Consider the following 18035-nt stretch of genomic DNA (forward strand, 5'->3'; position numbering starts at 1 on the left):
TGAGGGTTCAATGAGACTTCCAGTTTGCTTTTTGTGACAAACATAAAATAATTGAACTTTCTATGATGTGTTTATTCAGTTCAATATAATTTTATTTATATAGCACAAATTCACAACAGCTGCTTCAAGGCAGAAGCAGAGGTTATGTCGGGAATGTAAATGTGTGTAAAACACTTTACTGCTCACAGAGAAGATCTGTAGGCATTATACTGCCCTGGGTCTTGGTCCTTGGTGTTTCTCTGTGCGTGTTTTTTGCATTTCTTTTTGGTTTTAAGGATCACTCGTATTTAAGTTTAGGGTTTTTCGTAATATTAGCGAGGTTGCTATTTTCTTTTATGTCATTTATTACATCTTCTCAAGCTGTTTCTTTTTAGCACCTTTGACATTTACAGCGTTTTGTTTTCCCAACGTTTTTGTGAGATGTTGCTGCCATCAAATTCTAAATGAGGTAATCTTTTTCATGAAACGCTATGTCTCAGATGTTCTACTGAGAATAAAATCAGAATTTATGAGATTTGCAAATCGTTGCATCCCATTTTTATTTGCAGTTTGTACAGCATCTCTGCTGTTTTTGGTTTTAGGCTTGTACCTGTGAAAATCCTCCATCCAAACTAGTGGAGGATGAACATTAGAAATCGCAGTAAGGAGGGATGTGAATAACTGCTGTTCACTGGTAAATAGGTATGACAGCTAAAGTGGTATGTTGCTCAACAAAGTCTGACTCTTTAACAAAGTGGGTTTAAAAGATGTTTTTATTAAAAAATCTGACTGCTTTTTATTTGTCGTATATTAATAGCCAGTGTTGGGAAGGTTACTTTTAAAATGTATTCCATTACAGATTACAGAATACATGCCCCAAAATGTATTCTGTAACGTATTCCGTTACGTTACTCAATGAGAGTAACGTATTCTGAATACTTTGGATTACTTAATATATTATCATGCTGTTTACAACTACATGAATGTACTATTGCTGTGATTTATTACTGTTACTGAAGGTCCGCGGCTCCGAACCGTAGTAAAGGGACCTCTGGCTAATACGGTGGGTTCTGTGTCGGCTCGTAGCTGAAAACTAGCTTTACTTTGTTGTCTGGGTCAACTTTGCTAGCGAGAGACAGAGAGAGGCGTTGAAAGACTGCTCCAAAGAAACTTATTGTTTCAGAGGAAAACACGAACACGGTGTACAGTCGAGTCTTAATAGCTTACTTACAACTGGGCTCGTCAGGCTCTCTTCTTGGCTGCAGTGGTTATTATTATATTTACATGCTTCCAGCTCCCGTTTCTGCTCGATGACAGCTCGTACTTTTCCTTTTTCTCCCTCCCTCGCTCACAGACACATAACAGGTACGGCAGTCCATTCTCCCTGCAGCACGGACTACACTGCCTATGATGCTACATTCTTTAGAGCTATACCTGTAGCATTCTGCCTATTAGCTTAGCACAACAACAACAGGCGCTCTCTCATCCAGGAAACACGCAGAGAGAGAGCGTCACCCTGTAACCATGGCAACCGTAACGCTGCCGCCTGGAACTACAGAACGTAGCTGTCAAACAAAACCCAAACAGTCCTGACCCGCCACAATATGAAACAGGGAAGTACCGCCGTGTAATCCATTTATTTCAACAAAGTAACTGTATTCTAAATACCACCTTTTTAAACGGTAACTGTAACGGAATACAGTTACTCATATTTTGTATTTTAAATACGTAACGGCGGTACATGTATTCCGTTACTCCCCAACACTGTTAATAGGATGGCTAAAACTCTTGTGTCCCATCCTTTTTTTCCACCACATCCCAGTTTTAATACTAGTCAAGGGAGAAAAAGACAGTGTGCCAGACCATCTAGCTCCCTCTCTGACCTTTTCTACAGCTGCATAACACACCAGCCAAAAGCTCGCAGTGCTATTCTGCATTGACGGCTCACTATTTTTTAAAAACAGCATCACTGTAAAAGTTAATTAGAGGCAGTGTGGATGGAGCGAGGGCTGCGTGATGGGAGCAGAAAAGCTAATTCCTCAAGCAGGTGCAAAGGAATGTCAGCCAGGACAGGAGGCTGATCCTGCAGATACGCAGAAGTGTGAGGCCTCTGAAAATGGCACAAAGTGTGTGCGTATCTTAATTTGTGTAAGTGTGCACATAAGCAAGCGCGCTTACTCGTGAGCACTTCATCATCGTGTCTTTGTGCTGTATGTGTGAGTGAATCGTTTGAGAAGTCTGCAGGGTACCGGCTGATATTTAATTCAGCAGCATGCATGCCCAGTGGCACACTATATCAAAACAGAGAAGCTATGGAACACGGCCTGTTAAATTTTAAACATACCGAGCAGCAAAACTCAGCAGCGCATATAACAATAAGTCCGGACGACTGGCATCAGAAGATAAATCTCCTGCATTCTGTCGGGGTGTAATTGGCATTTTAAATCGTTTGTGAATGCAGTAAAAACCAGTGTCTCCTTTTATTATTGGACCTTTAACCACCAGACGTAAAAACAATAGTGCACCTCGCCTTTAATAGCAGGCTGTCAGAGTATAATTGCAAATATGATCACCAGAACTGATAAATTATGGATTGCGTTCAGCCATTATTAGATGTCACGCTGACACTCGGAGAAAACGTTAGCAAAAGCTGTCTGGAGGGCCTGACTCATTTAAACATATGTTGGCATACGGCAGCCTCTCCGTCTCTCCATATGAGCTATGCCATTTCTTTTTTAAACATCCACTCTTAGGAGACCACTGCTGTCAAGGCACTCTTCATCCCCTCTCCAGGGGGAGCGAGCCTGTCCCCAGGGTTTCTTACCCCCGCCTGCTGTGCTGGGCTGAGCTGGCTATTTAAGAAGTCTGCTCATGATGAATCGGAAACAGAGAGAACTCCTGCTAGCACTCAGCGCTAATACATCCAATTAGGCCCAGTTGGAGCCAGGCTGAAGAATGATGGTGCCGTGTCCAAAAAAACTCAAGAAAACAAAAGTGAGATGGCTGTCTGCCAAGAAAAGAAAAACCTCGCTGTCCTCTATGTACATTTTTTGGCCCCGGTGGATAAAAAGTAGCTGCATCATCACAGAGAAACAATGGGGCGGCAGAGACAGGCTACACGACAAGGAGAGATCCAGGATAAGGAATGATATTAAAACGGCTGAAAGAGTGGAGAGGAGAAGATATGATACACAAAGACGACACGATATGAATATGGACAAAAATAACCAAGAGGCGAAAGCTCCTGTTTGTTTGACAACATTTTATCAACCCAGTCAGCCTTTTTGATGGAATTTTAAATCTATAATCCATCCCATCTATACTGGCCTATCCAATCCAATTTTATACTTGGCAGGTCAAACATCCATCACAATGCAGACAGGCAACCTCTACCTAGGACTCTGGGAGCTATTCTTAAAATGTTCTTTGGACACAGAGAAGAAAACCTTGAAAGAGGATGCGCGTACACAATCCAGGAACCAAAGCTTCCATTACAGAATGTTCTAACCCAGCACTCCCCAACCTTTTTTGTGCTACGGACCGGTTTAATGTCAGATGATATTTTCACCGACCGGCCTTTAAGGTGTTGCAGATAAATACAAGAGAATAAAATGACACGGCCGAGACAAAAACTGGTATTTTATAAATATAATAATAAACGCAAATTCAGTGTAATTGTGTAACTTTATCAGCAGCGTCCTCCTGAAATGCGCCAACGACATTGAGAGTAACATCCTCCTCTCTGCCCCTTAATGCTCTCTGGTCGCTATGGTAACGCGTAAATATTTCTTTCAAAATAAGATACACAACTACAACACAGGAAAAGACCCGGGGAAACCGAGCTAATGATAAAAACCCTGAAAACCATAAATTTCACACTGAGCCTCAACTCTCGCGGCCTGGTACCAAACGACTCATGGACCAGTACCAGTCCCTGGCCCTGGCAGTTCCCACTGTCACACTCATGTGTGCATCAGCAGTCCCAGTCGGTGCTGGTTTATTCCTTTACTTTGCTGACTGTTACTCACTGGTGATGTAACATGACACGCAAGGTCACAAGTCAAGCAAGAACAAACAACCAAAATAAAGAAACAGAGGAAGAAGCTACCGAGTGACCAGAGAACATGCAATGCCAATGAAATTAAGTGGCTTGTAGCAATGGCAGGAAAAAAAAACTGCCAGCAAACTAAAGTAGGCAAATAACAACTAATCTCAAATTTGAGGCAAGTTAATAAAGGTACTAAGAAATACACAAGAACGTTATCTATGAGCAGAGCTTTGAGTAAAAGCGCTAACATTCACAGAGACCAACTCTCAGCAAGAACGTGATGGGAGATGAGCAAATACCACTTTAACTGACATCATACATACAGTACACGTGTCTTTGATGATGATGATGATGCTTGGCAACAAGAGTGACAGTCTCCAACATGTAGGAGACTCCATAATGAAACCATTACTCAGTAAAATGACAGCAAACTCGGAACTGCACATGCTCGGGTTCCCAGCGCATCTGATGTAGATCAAATGAACGAGACAAGCGAACAACATACACCTACACAGAGTTTACTGCATTTGTTAGAGAGAAATTTAGGGATTTGCAACATTTGCGGCAGAAATTAGAAAGACCCTTTTCTGAATTAAGAATAAGAATTGATTAGCCCCACTTTGATATAGCCTAAATTGTTTATAAAGTGGATTATATTCTCAAAATAAGACTGAAGCTAACCCCTCTGTTGACTTCAATGAATGCAAAAAAGCAGGAATGCATTTCCATTAATTAATCCCCATAATTATCAGAATGTCCAAAAAACTCACTGAAAAGCCTTCAGTTAATCCAAAATGCTGCAGCAAGAGTACTGACAGGGACTAGAAAGAGAGAGCAGATTTCTCCTGTTTTGGCTTCCCTTCATTGGCTTCCTGTTAAATCCACAATTCAAAATCCTGCTCCTCACATACAAGGTCTTAAATAATCAGGCCCCATCTTATCTTAATGACCTTGTAGTACCATATCACCCTATTAGAGCACTTCACTCCCGCTCTGCAGGCCTACTTGTTGTTCCTAGAGTATTTAAAAGTAGAATGGGAGGGAGAGCCTTCAGTTTTCAGGCCCCTCTTCTGTGGAACCAGCTTCCAGTTTGGATTCAGGAGACAGACACTATCTCTACTTTTAAGATTAGGCTTCAAACTTTCCTTTTTGCTAAAGCATATAGTTAGGGCTGGACCAGGTGACCCTGAATCCTCCCTTAGTTATGCTGCAATAGACGTAGGCTGCCGGGGGATTCCCATGATGCATTGAGTTTTTCCTTTCCAGTCACCTTTCTCACTCACTATGTATTAACAGACCTCTCTGCATTGAATCATATCTGTTATTAACCTCTGTCTCTCTTCCACAGCATGTCTTTATCCTGTCTTCCTTCTCTCACCCCAACCGGTCGCAGCAGATGGCCCCGCCCCTCCCTGAGCCTGGTTCTGCTGGAGGTTTCTTCCTGTTAAAAGGGAGTTTTCCTTCCCACTGTCGCCATAGTGCTGCTCATAGGGGGTCATATGATTGTTGGGCTTTCTCTGTATCTATGAAGCGCCTTGAGGCGACTTTTGTTGTGATTTGGCGCTATATAAATAAAATTGAATTGAATTGAATTGATTAATGTCCTTTAATTTATAGTAACTACAAGTCATCGGTGGGGCTGGGGTGGGGGGCTTAAAGACATGCTGGAGGTTAAGACATTGTGTCAGCCTAAATCAAGGCTGGAAGAAAGTGGATGTTGAGAAAGCAATCTAGACAGAAACTGACAGAGCGAGAATGAAGCAGAGAGAGAGAGAAAAAAATGATTACACTGAAGTGTAAGTGAAGCCAGAACAAAAGCTGTAATAAAGGAACAGCGTTCTGGAGCAGTAATAAATATATCCACTGTGTGAACACCTTCTCCCTCCATCTGCCTGAGTCCTTGGCTGGTGAAGTGTTCCTCTGACAGGTCATACAGGCTTAGCAGCAGTGAGCTCTAGAGGCCTGCTGACAGACTGGCAGTCGCAGCCGACGGTAAATTGAGTTTGCTCGGTGACCGGGCTGTAAGCTCCCCCAACACTGACACAGACAGGAAGTCTACAGCTCCAGTAGAACGACAGTGGCTCGACGACGCAATGGTTTTAACAAGCAGCCACACACAGAGGCGCAATCGGAGATGCTAATGGTCAGTGGTTTTCCTCAATTGCCACTTAGTGGTTTCCCGTCCTTGTTTTACACTCCTGCTGCAGGCAGGCTTCGCGTCCTTCCCCCCACGAACGCTGATGGGCCACTATTAATAACACAAACATAACCACAAAGTCTTAAACAGCAAATTGAGCCTGAGCCTTTCAGGCAGATACAACTGTACCTCTTGTAATAAAACGTAATGTAAGCACACATGTGAGCAAGAATGCAGCTGCTACAGAACAGCCGGATTTGTTCCGTTTCATCCTCCTCGACATTATCCTCATCATTTATTTAGCATTTCCTCCTTCTCATAGTTATTTTTGTTTCAGAAGTCTTACGTTCTCCTTTTCTCGTGCTCTGCCCTCGTTCTCCTCAACACCAGCTGTGAAAGCAGTCAAAGAAAAAAATTAATAGAATCATCTAACTTGAAACCCCCGTGTACTTCTCCCTGTCTGACACCTCCAGTTTTGACAAATGAGTTAGCCAGTCCAGTAAAGGAAAAGTGCATTTACTTTTAAGTTGGCTTTTTGTAGGGGATGTAAGCACCATGCTGCTGTGAAACTTGTAGTTTCATCTATTTGGCAGTGTGGACTAACTTGCTTTATTCAGTGTAAGCAGCGAGAGGCGGGGGGTGGGGGGGGAGACCTGATGGATACAATGCTGTAGCTAAGCCTGCACGCTGCTGCGGCCAAAATAAATCACTCCACTAACAGAGTGAGATAGGGAGATAGAGGGCTGTGTGGAGGACAGAGTGGTACTGTTAGCCAGAGGTACCAATTGGCCAGGTCAAATATAATTACCACAAATAGAAGGACAAACACACACGGGCATGCAGACACACACACGAAAAACGGCAAGACAAGCTGTAACGTTTATCTGCAAGCCATCACTAAAAGGATACAAATCAACAGCGCTTGAAAAGGTTTAGCAGCATAAAAAGCACTCGACTTAAAGACGACGATGCAAACGTTGTTCTGCTCTCAGGGTTTTCAGCCCCGACGTCGTCGCTAATGTGGATCAATGGCAATGAAAAACTGAACAGTAAAGGCACTTTATGTAATTGAGATTCTGAATGGCAACAGTTCAAATCAACTCAGTGTTAGCTTGTTGCTGCTGTGAGGTTTATTGTCTTTGAATATATGTTATTATGCATGCTTTGATCTTTAAAAGTAAGTATGTAGAACCGCCTGAACCATCTTCAGTTTAACTTGTGTCTCTTTAAGGACCTTTCTGGATAAAACATGGCCTTGCTTGACTGACCCAAAGAAAATGAGGCTTTGGTTATGGACTATAGGTGCAGCCCGCTAACGGCTAATGGCTAATGAGCCATGGCGACTGTGGCTCAGGGGGTTGGGAAGCACATTTGTAACCGGAAGGTTGCCGGTTCAATCCCCGGGCTCTCTGTCCTGGTTGTTGTGTCCATGGGCAAGACACTTACTACCTACTGGTGTTGGCCAGAGGGGCCGATGGCGCGATATGGCAGCCTCGCTTCTGTCAGTCTGCCCCAGGGCAGCTGTGGCTACAACTGTAGCTGCCTCCACCAATGTGAGAGTGAGTGAATAGTGGAATTGTAAAGCGCTTTGGGTGCCTTGAAAAGCGTCATATAAATCCAATCCATTATTATTATTAAAACCTCTGTTTTCACCCAGTGTACCCAGGACAAGCGGAGACACCTGCAGTCAGCAGGTGCTGATGGAACATATTGCTTTAATGCAAAATAATTACCTTCTCTAAAAAATTTAATTTAATTGCATATTCTATGATATATTCAGCACCGTTTGGCTTTCTTTCAGAAAGATTGCTCAAAAAACTCCCACCTGAATTTCATGAAGCTTGTGGAGTCATCTGGTATAAGCTGAGGAGATGCCATTAAAATGGGCTTAGAGCCAAAGCTAGCAAACATTAGCCTCACTAGCGGTGTAATGTACTAACACAGAGGATTCCTGTTTTGATGATTTGCATTAATAAATAAATAAAACTAATCCACTACATGTTTACTTCCCCAGATACCAGGAGTACATGAGAACTACTGTACTCACTCTTGTAGCCAACAATGACAACATTGCTTGTGGCACATAAATATAGAGGGGCACCTCCACCTTCCTGTATCAAACTTGCTGCTAGGTCGGCATTAAGTGTTAGAGTGTGATGTAGATAAATCAGTGAGTACTTTAAGTGAGGCATTTTATTCAGTTTAGCAGCAGAATGACTTCCCCCTTGGTGTGAAATTACATATGTTTTATGAGACTGAAGAAGTCACTTGAATGAGTGACTTCTCATTTCGTTTCTCCCACAAAACGCTACGTCCGGATGAACAGAATCAACTTTTGGAGATACATATGTTTTACATTCCCTAAATACTAGGGTGAAAACTCTATCCATCCAGTTTCTTCTGGTTATCCAACTAATGGTCACATGGGGTTGGAGCCTATCCCACTTGATATGGGGCGAGAGGTCACAGTGCCAACACGATCACCAATTAAGCTAACCCCACTAAGCGCATGTCCTTGGACTGCGAGGTCAGGATTATGTGGAGAGGACTCCTACAAACACAGAAAAAGAAGATGCAAACTCTACACAGGAAGCCCAGGACCTTCTTGCCATGAGGCAACAGGGCTAACCGCTGTACCACTGTACTCAAAAACCACTTTAAGGTGAATTTTACATGTGGGTAGTGATGGAGAGTTTCTCAAACTCTGTTCAAATTCTGTGTCCAGAATTCTGCGTCACTCTATAGAGGCACTCCAAACACACCGGAGGACACACAGACATCCCTACAGACCTTCGCATTCCCCCTCTGATAGCAAACCTTGCATCACTTAGAGCCCGTGGGACCCACGTGGCTACAGAAATGATAAAACTAACCTTAAATGAAGGATCTCGGCATCACAGCTATTCAGTCTGTCCATTAAACAGTTACCTGGTTTCTAACAAAGCTGATAATAATAATTATCATGTCTCACCTGCTTCAGTGTTTGTTTATGTGTCATAATAGTGTGCCTGCTAATGGGCTGCTGTTCGCTGATATAACATTATCAGATTATTCAGTTGTTACCGGGGTGTGAATGAATATATGGCTGCATGGGAATAGGATGGAAATTCACTCCACTCATTCAGACAACAGTACAATGATTGGGCGCTAACTCAGAGGAGGAAAGAGCAAAAGGGCAGGTGGACCTTTTTCACGCAGTGCTAACAGTGTGTACCCAGAGAGATACTCAGGAAGACATAGCGAAAGAACAAACAGGCCTGACCTCTGATCCAGTCCGTTTTGTACACAACTGTGGACAATTAAAGAGGTAGTACACACTGAAATGTGTGTTTTTTAAAATTTATGTCTGTTCTGTTATCACTAAAAGTTGTAAAATGTTGTATCACTAAAATATCATTCTCAGTCAGTTGTTATTTATTATGTGTTTACAGCGCCCTCTGTGGTTACTCCAAGAAATGCGCTTTAGAAACGGCTTTATTTTGAAACAACTTTATTGAACAGGAAGTCGGCGCAAGAAAAGCAAAAAGAAGAGAAACATATTGGCACACAGTTTATGGTGTCCTGTTGGAAAAAATACTGTTCTCATCTTCGGTTTATGGTTGTATCGCCGGTATGTACTTAAAGTATAAATTGCAACTTTGTTTTTTTTGTACAATATGTTGCCCGCTAATGGAGTATTTGGCTGTAAAGCTACTCCTTTTGTTAAGCTAGCTACCCGCGATTTTGGAGGTCGTCTGGGATAGCATCAGTAGTAGTTTAAAAAGTTTACATAATTAGACATATGCTATGTAGTAGCATTGTGGTATATAAATGTATATTATGCTGCACATATGTATGTCATGACTGTATTTTTTGTCTTGTTTTTAGTTTTACCCTTTTGAATGTCAGTAAACCTGTTGACAACGCTCATGGGTCTTCAGAGTGGTGATATAAGAAAGGTGTTAACGCCCCTGCATCAGACATGCACCCATAACGGCACAATGTCATTTCTTATAAGTTCTATATATGATACATGTTCTCAATTGATGATAACAGATGAGAACTTTATACACAAAGTGTGACTGTCAGCTATGTGTCAGCAACTATTTCAGCTTTGCATTTTCCATACGTTAGAGCAGCTTTCCAGCTCTGTAACCTGTCCAGTTAAGCTCTCCAGAGTATATTTGAGCGATATGATGTGCTGTGAATTTTATCTGGTTCAGCTTTAAATGCTTCAATTCAGCAACAAGCACTAGTCTTGCTGATTAAGCAGTGCCACTGGCAGTTTCACAGGCCATTCCTTTTTTTTTTTTTTTGCACAGTGTATTTACTCTGAACAATACATTTGAGAATAGCTTGACAATACGCTTGTGTAACACAACCGAAAACCTGTTTAAGCCTCCGTGTGCAGTATGTGTAAAGGAAAACAGCGTTTCTTTGGTGAACAACTTCTGATTTGAGCATGAGACTAAAAAAAAGAAGAAGAAAAAACAAGATGTGAAAACCCAACTTTGGCTCTGGAAAGTTTAATTGGCATATCTGAGTAATCGGATCAGATCAGCACTTAATGAAAATATAAGCTGCAGGCCTATTCACATGCATGAATTCTCACTACCTGGCCATTTCTCTTTTCCCCCACAATCTCCTAACTCAATATCACACATCTGATTTTTTCTGGTCACTTAAGTCCAACTAAATGAGCTCAGGTGTCACCCACACCGACAGGTTCAAAACTGTTGTATTCTCCAGCTCGTTTTGCCTTTGGCTGCAGAGCAATGTGAAAGATCGTACGTATGAAGTGCAGGGGTGAGCAGAATATCACAAACTAGATTAAATGCGGCCCTCTTCCCAACCTCCCTGCCTTCCCCCTTCCTCTTACGCCCTTGGAGCCCACTCTTCTTATCGTTTCACCTTTGTGTGTCTTAAATAGGTTATTTTACTCGCCTTTTCGATCTCTTTCTTCCTGTTCCCCTTTTGTGCCTGATTCTCATCTTGCAAATCTCACCCACCCACGTCTTATTAAACACAATGGTCACCTTTTCCTGGTGTGTGTGAGTGTCTGCTCCGGTGTGTCTAGGAGTTTGGATTTTTAGTAGAAACAATGAGCTGACTCATCATGCAGCATGCATATTAGAAAGTGTCCACCACCAACCCACGCATATATCACACCGTGGAGGCTGCCACACACACACACACACACACACACAGCAGGAAAAAAAGCATCGAGCTATTTGTATTCTAAAATGAAATTGACTTTGAAGGACGGAGGTGGCGATGATCAGATGCATAAGCCTCGACAAACAGCTCCCCTCACCCACCACGGAGACTTTCACATGAATAACACTGGAGCTGGAGACGGGAGAGGAAAGCCCCCCTCCCTCTCTCTCTGAGTCTTTGTACCTCTGTCACGCAAAGGCATGCCTGTAGAAAAACCTCTCTGGCAGCGTATGAGGTCGCTTCACACATAACTTTTTATTTATCCTCTGATTCAGACACAAACAAAAGGCAGAACACTGCTGTCTCTGTATTATGCACAACTTCCTTACTGCAAAAAAACAGAAGAAGAAGAAAAACCACAACAAATTCATTTCCTCCAGCTAGCAGATACCACCCCATTCATTCGTCTGGTTCCATAAGGACTTTAATGATTATAGGCAAGGCCTTCCAGACATTAATCCTAGCTGAGGACAGATAATTGTCTTCAATAGGGGACCAAGCAAGTTAAAATGAATCCACTGCCAAAAAGCTTAAAATGAGCAATTAAATATAAACCCGATGCATAAGGCATAACAGCTTTAAGAAAAATAAGGTGTGCTATCATTTAGCTTGTTATTTGCATTATTTTTAGAAAACAGAGCAAAAAAACCCGTAAATGTAAAACAATGAGAAGAGGAACGCTTTTAAGGACTGAATCAGAGATGTTCCGATGCCAGAATGTTGTAATCAATTTAACAGCAACCCTTGTTGGCAGCCCCAAATGAGAGTATCTTCAAAGTATCTACTTATCAAAGGTGTAAATTGATGCTATGATAATAATTAAGAAAGCTTAGAATGTAATATGACCTTCAGCCACAGGTGGCAGCACTGAGCAGAGTAATCCTGAGCAGCAGTCCAGTGGTTGAACGAGGAAAAAATCTTTGAAGATCTCCAACTCCAGTCCTCTAGAGCTACTGTCCTGCAGCTTTTAGATGCATCCCTACTCCAACACAGCTGAACCAAATGGTTGGATTACCTCTTCAGCATGCCATCAAGTTTGGCCATTCATTTGATTCAGGTAGGTTGGAACAAGGATTTGTCTAAAAGCTGCAGGACGGTAGCTCTCGAGGAGTGGAGTTGGACATCCCTGATATACACACAGTTGTCACATCAAGGCTCGTGAGATCAAAACATCAAAAAGGAGCACACAGTGTGGTATTTTATCTAAAAATGGGCTGAGTCTCTCTGCAGCCCATTCATAGATTAAAAAAAGAGAACTTTGTGTTTATTTTTGATGTTCTAATGAAGGAAATGCCAAACTATGTGACAAAGCAACACCGTTTTTTTTTTTACTGCTACAATGTTACAGTTACAAAAGCATGCAGAGCTGTAACATTTTAATTCAGATTGACTTGTTTTGTGCTGCAGAGAACAGACTCAGCCAAATGCCTCTGAAGTCATCTGCAAATCGACTTCCAAAATCCCCTCACCCCACTGACGTCAGCGGCGCAAGATTCTTTACACATGCTGTCATTTAAAACAAAGCCATCCTGGACGAGTGAGCTTTTACAAGCACGCTGTACTTACGTCTCCGTTTTGTAGGTGGAGCATCTCTCCAGCGGGATCTTCAGGACTCTGTTGTTGAGCCCAACAAAGAGTGACCTGTCACTATGCAGGATCTGCAGGCTCAGGATTGGTTCTCGAACACCTGATGGGAAGAGCTCCATCTCCTCCAGGTAACAGCCTTGCAGGTTCTTGTTGGGGGTAGCCAGTGCCTTCAGGATGGTGCCGTACTCTAAAAGAGACAGACAAAATAAAGCAAGGAACCTACTACCTCCTCAGTCTTAAAGTTTTGGTTTCCCTCTTTCACTACTAACCTGTGCTGATGTACATAACATGGAAGAGGGTGTCCATGCCCTGAACAATGTCCACGACTAGGTTTGAGAAGCGAACGTCATCCTGCATGACCAGCGGATCAATAGACTCCGGCTGGACAACATCGTTCATGAGGTAAAGCCGCTGGGCGTCCTGCAGACTGCGCTCTGTCAAGCCCTGATTCAGACCCTTGTCATCTATAGTACCGCACTGCAAAAGAAAGGCAATGTTGCAATTTGGACAAAAGGGTATAAAGTAAGAGGAAGATGTGAAAATGCAAAATGCATATAAGAAAATCTAAAAGGCAGGGAGAGAGGCATGGACAAAAGCACGAAAAAACAAACAAAGAGCATGCCACACACTCTTCTTTACACCTAGCGAATCAATACGCCTCGTCTGGCGAGACAGTTTCAATTCATAAATCTATGAAGTCTGAGCAATTGCAACTTTTGAATGGAATGTTATGTGAACACGCTAACAGCGCAGCAGCTTAACGAGGCACTTGAGAAGAAAAAGTATGAAATGGCAGTGTTCTGAAAAGCTTTGTTTGTGCTGCAGAGATTAGCTGTGGATTGCAACTTCTGCTCATTCTCTGGGATTTGAAATGAGGCTGATTTGTTTGCTGATTCTATTTTATTTGGTGAACGACAATGACGGACCGACGGGTGATTATCAATATGTGCTTTTGTGGTAATCACAGTATCTAATTGGTTCAAATCTACTTCTTGCCTTCAGCTGCTAACTTGGAGAATTGGAGGCTGCAGCCACGCTGTGCAGCACCAGCAGCAAGCTCTACACGCCAAATGGTGTGAAATCCTAGATTAAGGATCCATTTTCCCGACTAAAAACGTCACAGTGTTACAGCCTGAAGCCAATAACTGAAGGAAAGGATGCGTATTTCTAACAACTGAAGATGACTTTCATTTTGATTTAAGATGAATTGAGTCATCTTTATGCAGCAGAGTGCAGCAACTGAGAAAATTGGCAAATGTTCTTTTAGGGTTTTCGAAGCTTTTGTCGAAATGTTGCATGAATGAAAGAAAAAGCAAGATACTGAACTTTTTTGTTTTCACAGTATTTTGCAATCAGAAGATTACAAATTGGAAAAGATGGAAGGACAGCGGGGTAACTCTTTATCTTAATCAGTGCTAAGAATAGGAACTGGAAGTGCCAAAAACTGCACTTCATCAAATGGCCACTTGAGGCTTGAGCTTTAGAAATCCTTCTCTCATACAAGGTCTTTAATAATCAGGCATAATCTTATCTTAAAGACCTCATAGTACCATATCACCCCAACAGAGCACTTTGCTCTCAGATTGCAGGTTTACTTGTGGTTCCTTATGTATTTAAAAGTACTACTATCAAGATTAGGTTTAAAACTTTGCTTTTGCTAAAGCATATAGTTAGGGCCGGATCAGGTGACCCTGAATCCTCCCTTAGTTATGCTGCAATAGATGTAGGCTGCCGGGGGATTCCCATGATGCATTGAGTTTTTCCTTTCCAGTCACCTTTCTCACTCACTATGTGTTAACAGACCTCTCTGTATTGAATCATATCTGTTATTAATCTTTGTCTCTCTTCCACAGCATGTCTTTATCCTGTCTTTCTTCTCTCACCCCAACCGGTCGCAGCAGATGGCCGCCCCATCCTCAGCCGCTCATAGGGGGTCATATGATTGTTGGGTTTTTCTCTGTATCTATGAAGCGCCTTGAGGCGACTTTTGTTGTGATTTGGCGCTATATAAATAAAGTTGAATTGAATTGAATTGGATTGAATTGGTGTCTGATTGAAATGGCTTAACTTCTGCAAACTGGTATCCGTGAACTGGAGCTCTAATTACAGTTTCCTCTTTCACAGTTTAAAAAGGTAACTGACTGATTTAACTCAGTGAGGAGGTGTGTGGTTAAACTAACCTGGAAATTGTGGATGGGGTTGGGCGTGGGAAGCCAAGTGGAACGAGGATTCTCCTGGGTGCGGAAAGGCCCGTTGAAGGCCTGGGTGATGGCGCTCAAGTTGAAGGCACACACTGCAGATGCTGCAATACTGTTGCTTTATAGAGAGAGAAACGGGGAGGAGAAGACAGGAGGAAGAGGGTGGGGGGAGGGAAAAGGAGGTAAAAATACAAATATTATTTCAACAATAATATTCATAACCGCTTAAAATGTTGGCAGCAAATGAAGGCATATCAGAAATCGACAATGTCCAGCTGTGCAATAAAGCTATTCTGCTAAGAGTTCCATCCTCTTAATGGAAGTCCTATCATTTATACCCACAATACACAGGCGCTCCATGTCTAGCTTGCTTTGGCTGCAGGCTAAGCTATGCTATCAGTGCTGAGCAGTGAATGGGGACAGTATTAAGCTGAGGATATGGGAGGCAGCTCCACAGATTATGTGCACACACACACACAGTCGCCTCACAGGTGTAACATATGAGAGTAAACCCTGGCCAAACAAGCAATGCCAGCAAAGGTATTATCGTGATGCTCTTTACTAATATTGTGCTGCAGGGTAATGAGTTTCTTAACAACTTGCTACTGCTGACTGCTTCCTCCTCCTTCTTATACAGTACATCCAGTAACACACAAACCTTCTACAGCACAGCGAACAGCCTGCTGCCTTGACATAGCTTTTGCTGATAAACTACCAGTTAGAAGTTAGTGAGTGATACCATTAAAGGGGAAAGAGATTGGGAGAGAGTGAGAGAAAAGGCAACAGCCACAGAGTGAAAGAGACTTGCACCGAATCCACACACAAGACTTTGCATTAGCAACACAAACGTTAGCAGAGAGCCTTTAAAACTTTCAGCTGAGGTTTAGCGAACGCAATGTAAATAAGATGCAAGCCATTAGCGGGCCCATTGTGGACTTTTGTGAGTTGAGGAGTGAAAAATGTGGCTGTAATGACGTCTGCGTGGACACTCCATCAGCCTACAGAGAAAGGGATACTTTTAAAATGGCAGGGTTCCTGAGTTTGTTTTGGCTCCTTGTGTGAAGTATGAGTCATTGAAGACTGCTGGTTGCGGGAAAAGCTGTATCACTGGGGTTTGGTAAATGGTTATTTGTTCATTTTTCTTTTTCTTTCTTGTTCTTTTTCTGACACATGACATATTTATCCATCTCTTAGCTAGACAAGCTATATTAGAGAATTTATTTGCAATTACTGAAGTTACAGCTACAGTAATGAGATGTGCTGCTGGGTGAAAAATGTGCTAGGACACTTTTTATAAGGTCAAATGTCTGGTGTCTTTTCGACCGGGTTCAGGTTTATATGGGGCAAATATCTGTTAGGTAAGATTTGGGTGTTTTAGATACATGAGGACTAGAATGACATTATTATTTGTGGATCTTGTCAATCCTATTGTTTGTCTATTTTCACTACATCCTATTATGCTTTGGGTTTTATTTTGTTGTATTTATCCGCAACACCTTAACGGCCGGTCCGTGAAAATATTGTCGGGCATAAACCGGTCCGTGGTGCAAAAAAGGTTGGAGACCGCTGCCTTAAGTCTTGTAAGGTGCCGTTCCTGAAGCATTTTTTGCTTTGTGGTAGGATGCATTATCCTGCTAAAAGGGGCCGCAGCAATCAGGGAATACTATTTCATGGTGTGTTACAATGCTTAGGCAGGTGGTACGTATCAAAGTAACATCCAGATAGATTTCCAGACCAAAGGCTTCCCTGCAGAATATTGCCCAAAGTATCACCTAGCCACCACTGGCTCGCCATAGTGCATCCTGGTGTCAGGTGTTCCCAGGTCATCAAAGAAAACATGATTCATCGGACGAGGCCACCTTCTCCCAGTGCTCCGTAGTCCAGTTCTGACGCTCACGTGACCATTATTGGTACTTTCGGCAGTGGACAGGGGTCAGGATGGGGCACTCTGACTGGTCTGTTGCTATGCAGCCCCAGTGCTTATAATGGTATGCCTGATTAGTGTAATTAAGATTCATCTTTAAAGCTCCACTTTACCACTTTTTGCGGCGATCGCGGCTCAAGAGTTGGCAGTTCGTCTTGTAATCGGAAGGTTGACACTTCACCCGTTGCCTACTGGTGGTGGTCAGAGGGCCCGGTGGCACCAGTGTCCGGCAGCCTCGCCTCTGTCAGTGCGCCCCAGGGTGGCTGTGGCTACAATGTAGCTGCCATCACCAGTGTGTGAATATGTGTGTGAATGGGTGGATGACTGGATGTAGTGTAAAGCACTTTGGGGTCCATAGGGACTAAGTAAAGCGCTATACAAGTACAGGCCATTCTTATTCTTAGTTAAATAACTTCAAACTAGAGACTCAAAGTGATCAGTTTTTTGTATATGACTAGAAAGACAAAATGTCACAATCTGTTGCAACCATTGTTTTTTTGTTTTTTTATTAAGTTACCATTCTTACCTCAGAGTTGTTTCTAAGGTCTCCTGGGAGAGTGCTGGTCTCTTCTGTTGATTTTTGTGTTGAATACTACTTTCTCAGTGGTCCAGTTCAGGGCAGTGAAATAACTAATGTGTTCTGTCATTACCGCGGGGAAGCAAAGTGCTGTGCAGCTCCAAATGAGTTCTGACTAAACATCGGGGGAAGCCAAACAGGTGGTTCATTGACCGACTCAAAGGCCATTGAGGAAAACAGCCTGCACACTTCAGTAAAGGACTTTTTCTGGTGGTTTTTTTTCCTTTTTTCTTTTCCAATGGCTCTGGTGGAGAAAAGAGTGGCAGGGAGGCAGAGAGAAAATGTGTAAAGCAGAGTGAGCCGCTGTGGTGAGCCAGCAGTAACCAAACCCCAACTGGAGGAAACCACAGGCAAATGCGCTGCAATCACTGAGGGATATAGCCACAACA

At 42.7% G+C, this 18035-nt stretch overlaps 1 protein-coding gene across 5 annotated transcripts in view; it reads right to left on the bottom strand.

The window, feature by feature from the left end:
- The window catches only part of sema5ba (sema domain, seven thrombospondin repeats (type 1 and type 1-like), transmembrane domain (TM) and short cytoplasmic domain, (semaphorin) 5Ba), a 222446-nt gene that overhangs the window by 38757 nt on the left and 165654 nt on the right, over nucleotides 1–18035 (bottom strand). For all 5 annotated transcript variants that reach the window (XR_014869864.1, XM_085135965.1, XM_085135963.1 and 2 more), the window contains 3 exons: nucleotides 15128–15263; nucleotides 13217–13424; nucleotides 12927–13134 (listed from right to left, as the gene is read on the bottom strand). Coding sequence is in view for 4 of the 5 variants with exons in the window: in XM_085135965.1 (XP_084992091.1) it covers nucleotides 12927–13134; nucleotides 13217–13424; nucleotides 15128–15263 (552 nt within the window). In the remaining variant the exon portion in view is untranslated. The remainder of the gene's footprint in view (nucleotides 1–12926; nucleotides 13135–13216; nucleotides 13425–15127; nucleotides 15264–18035) is intronic.

The sequence above is a fragment of the Neolamprologus multifasciatus genome, chromosome 16 (assembly GCF_963576455.1).
Source record: "Neolamprologus multifasciatus chromosome 16, fNeoMul1.2, whole genome shotgun sequence".
Taxonomy (NCBI): Eukaryota; Metazoa; Chordata; class Actinopteri; order Cichliformes; family Cichlidae; genus Neolamprologus; species Neolamprologus multifasciatus.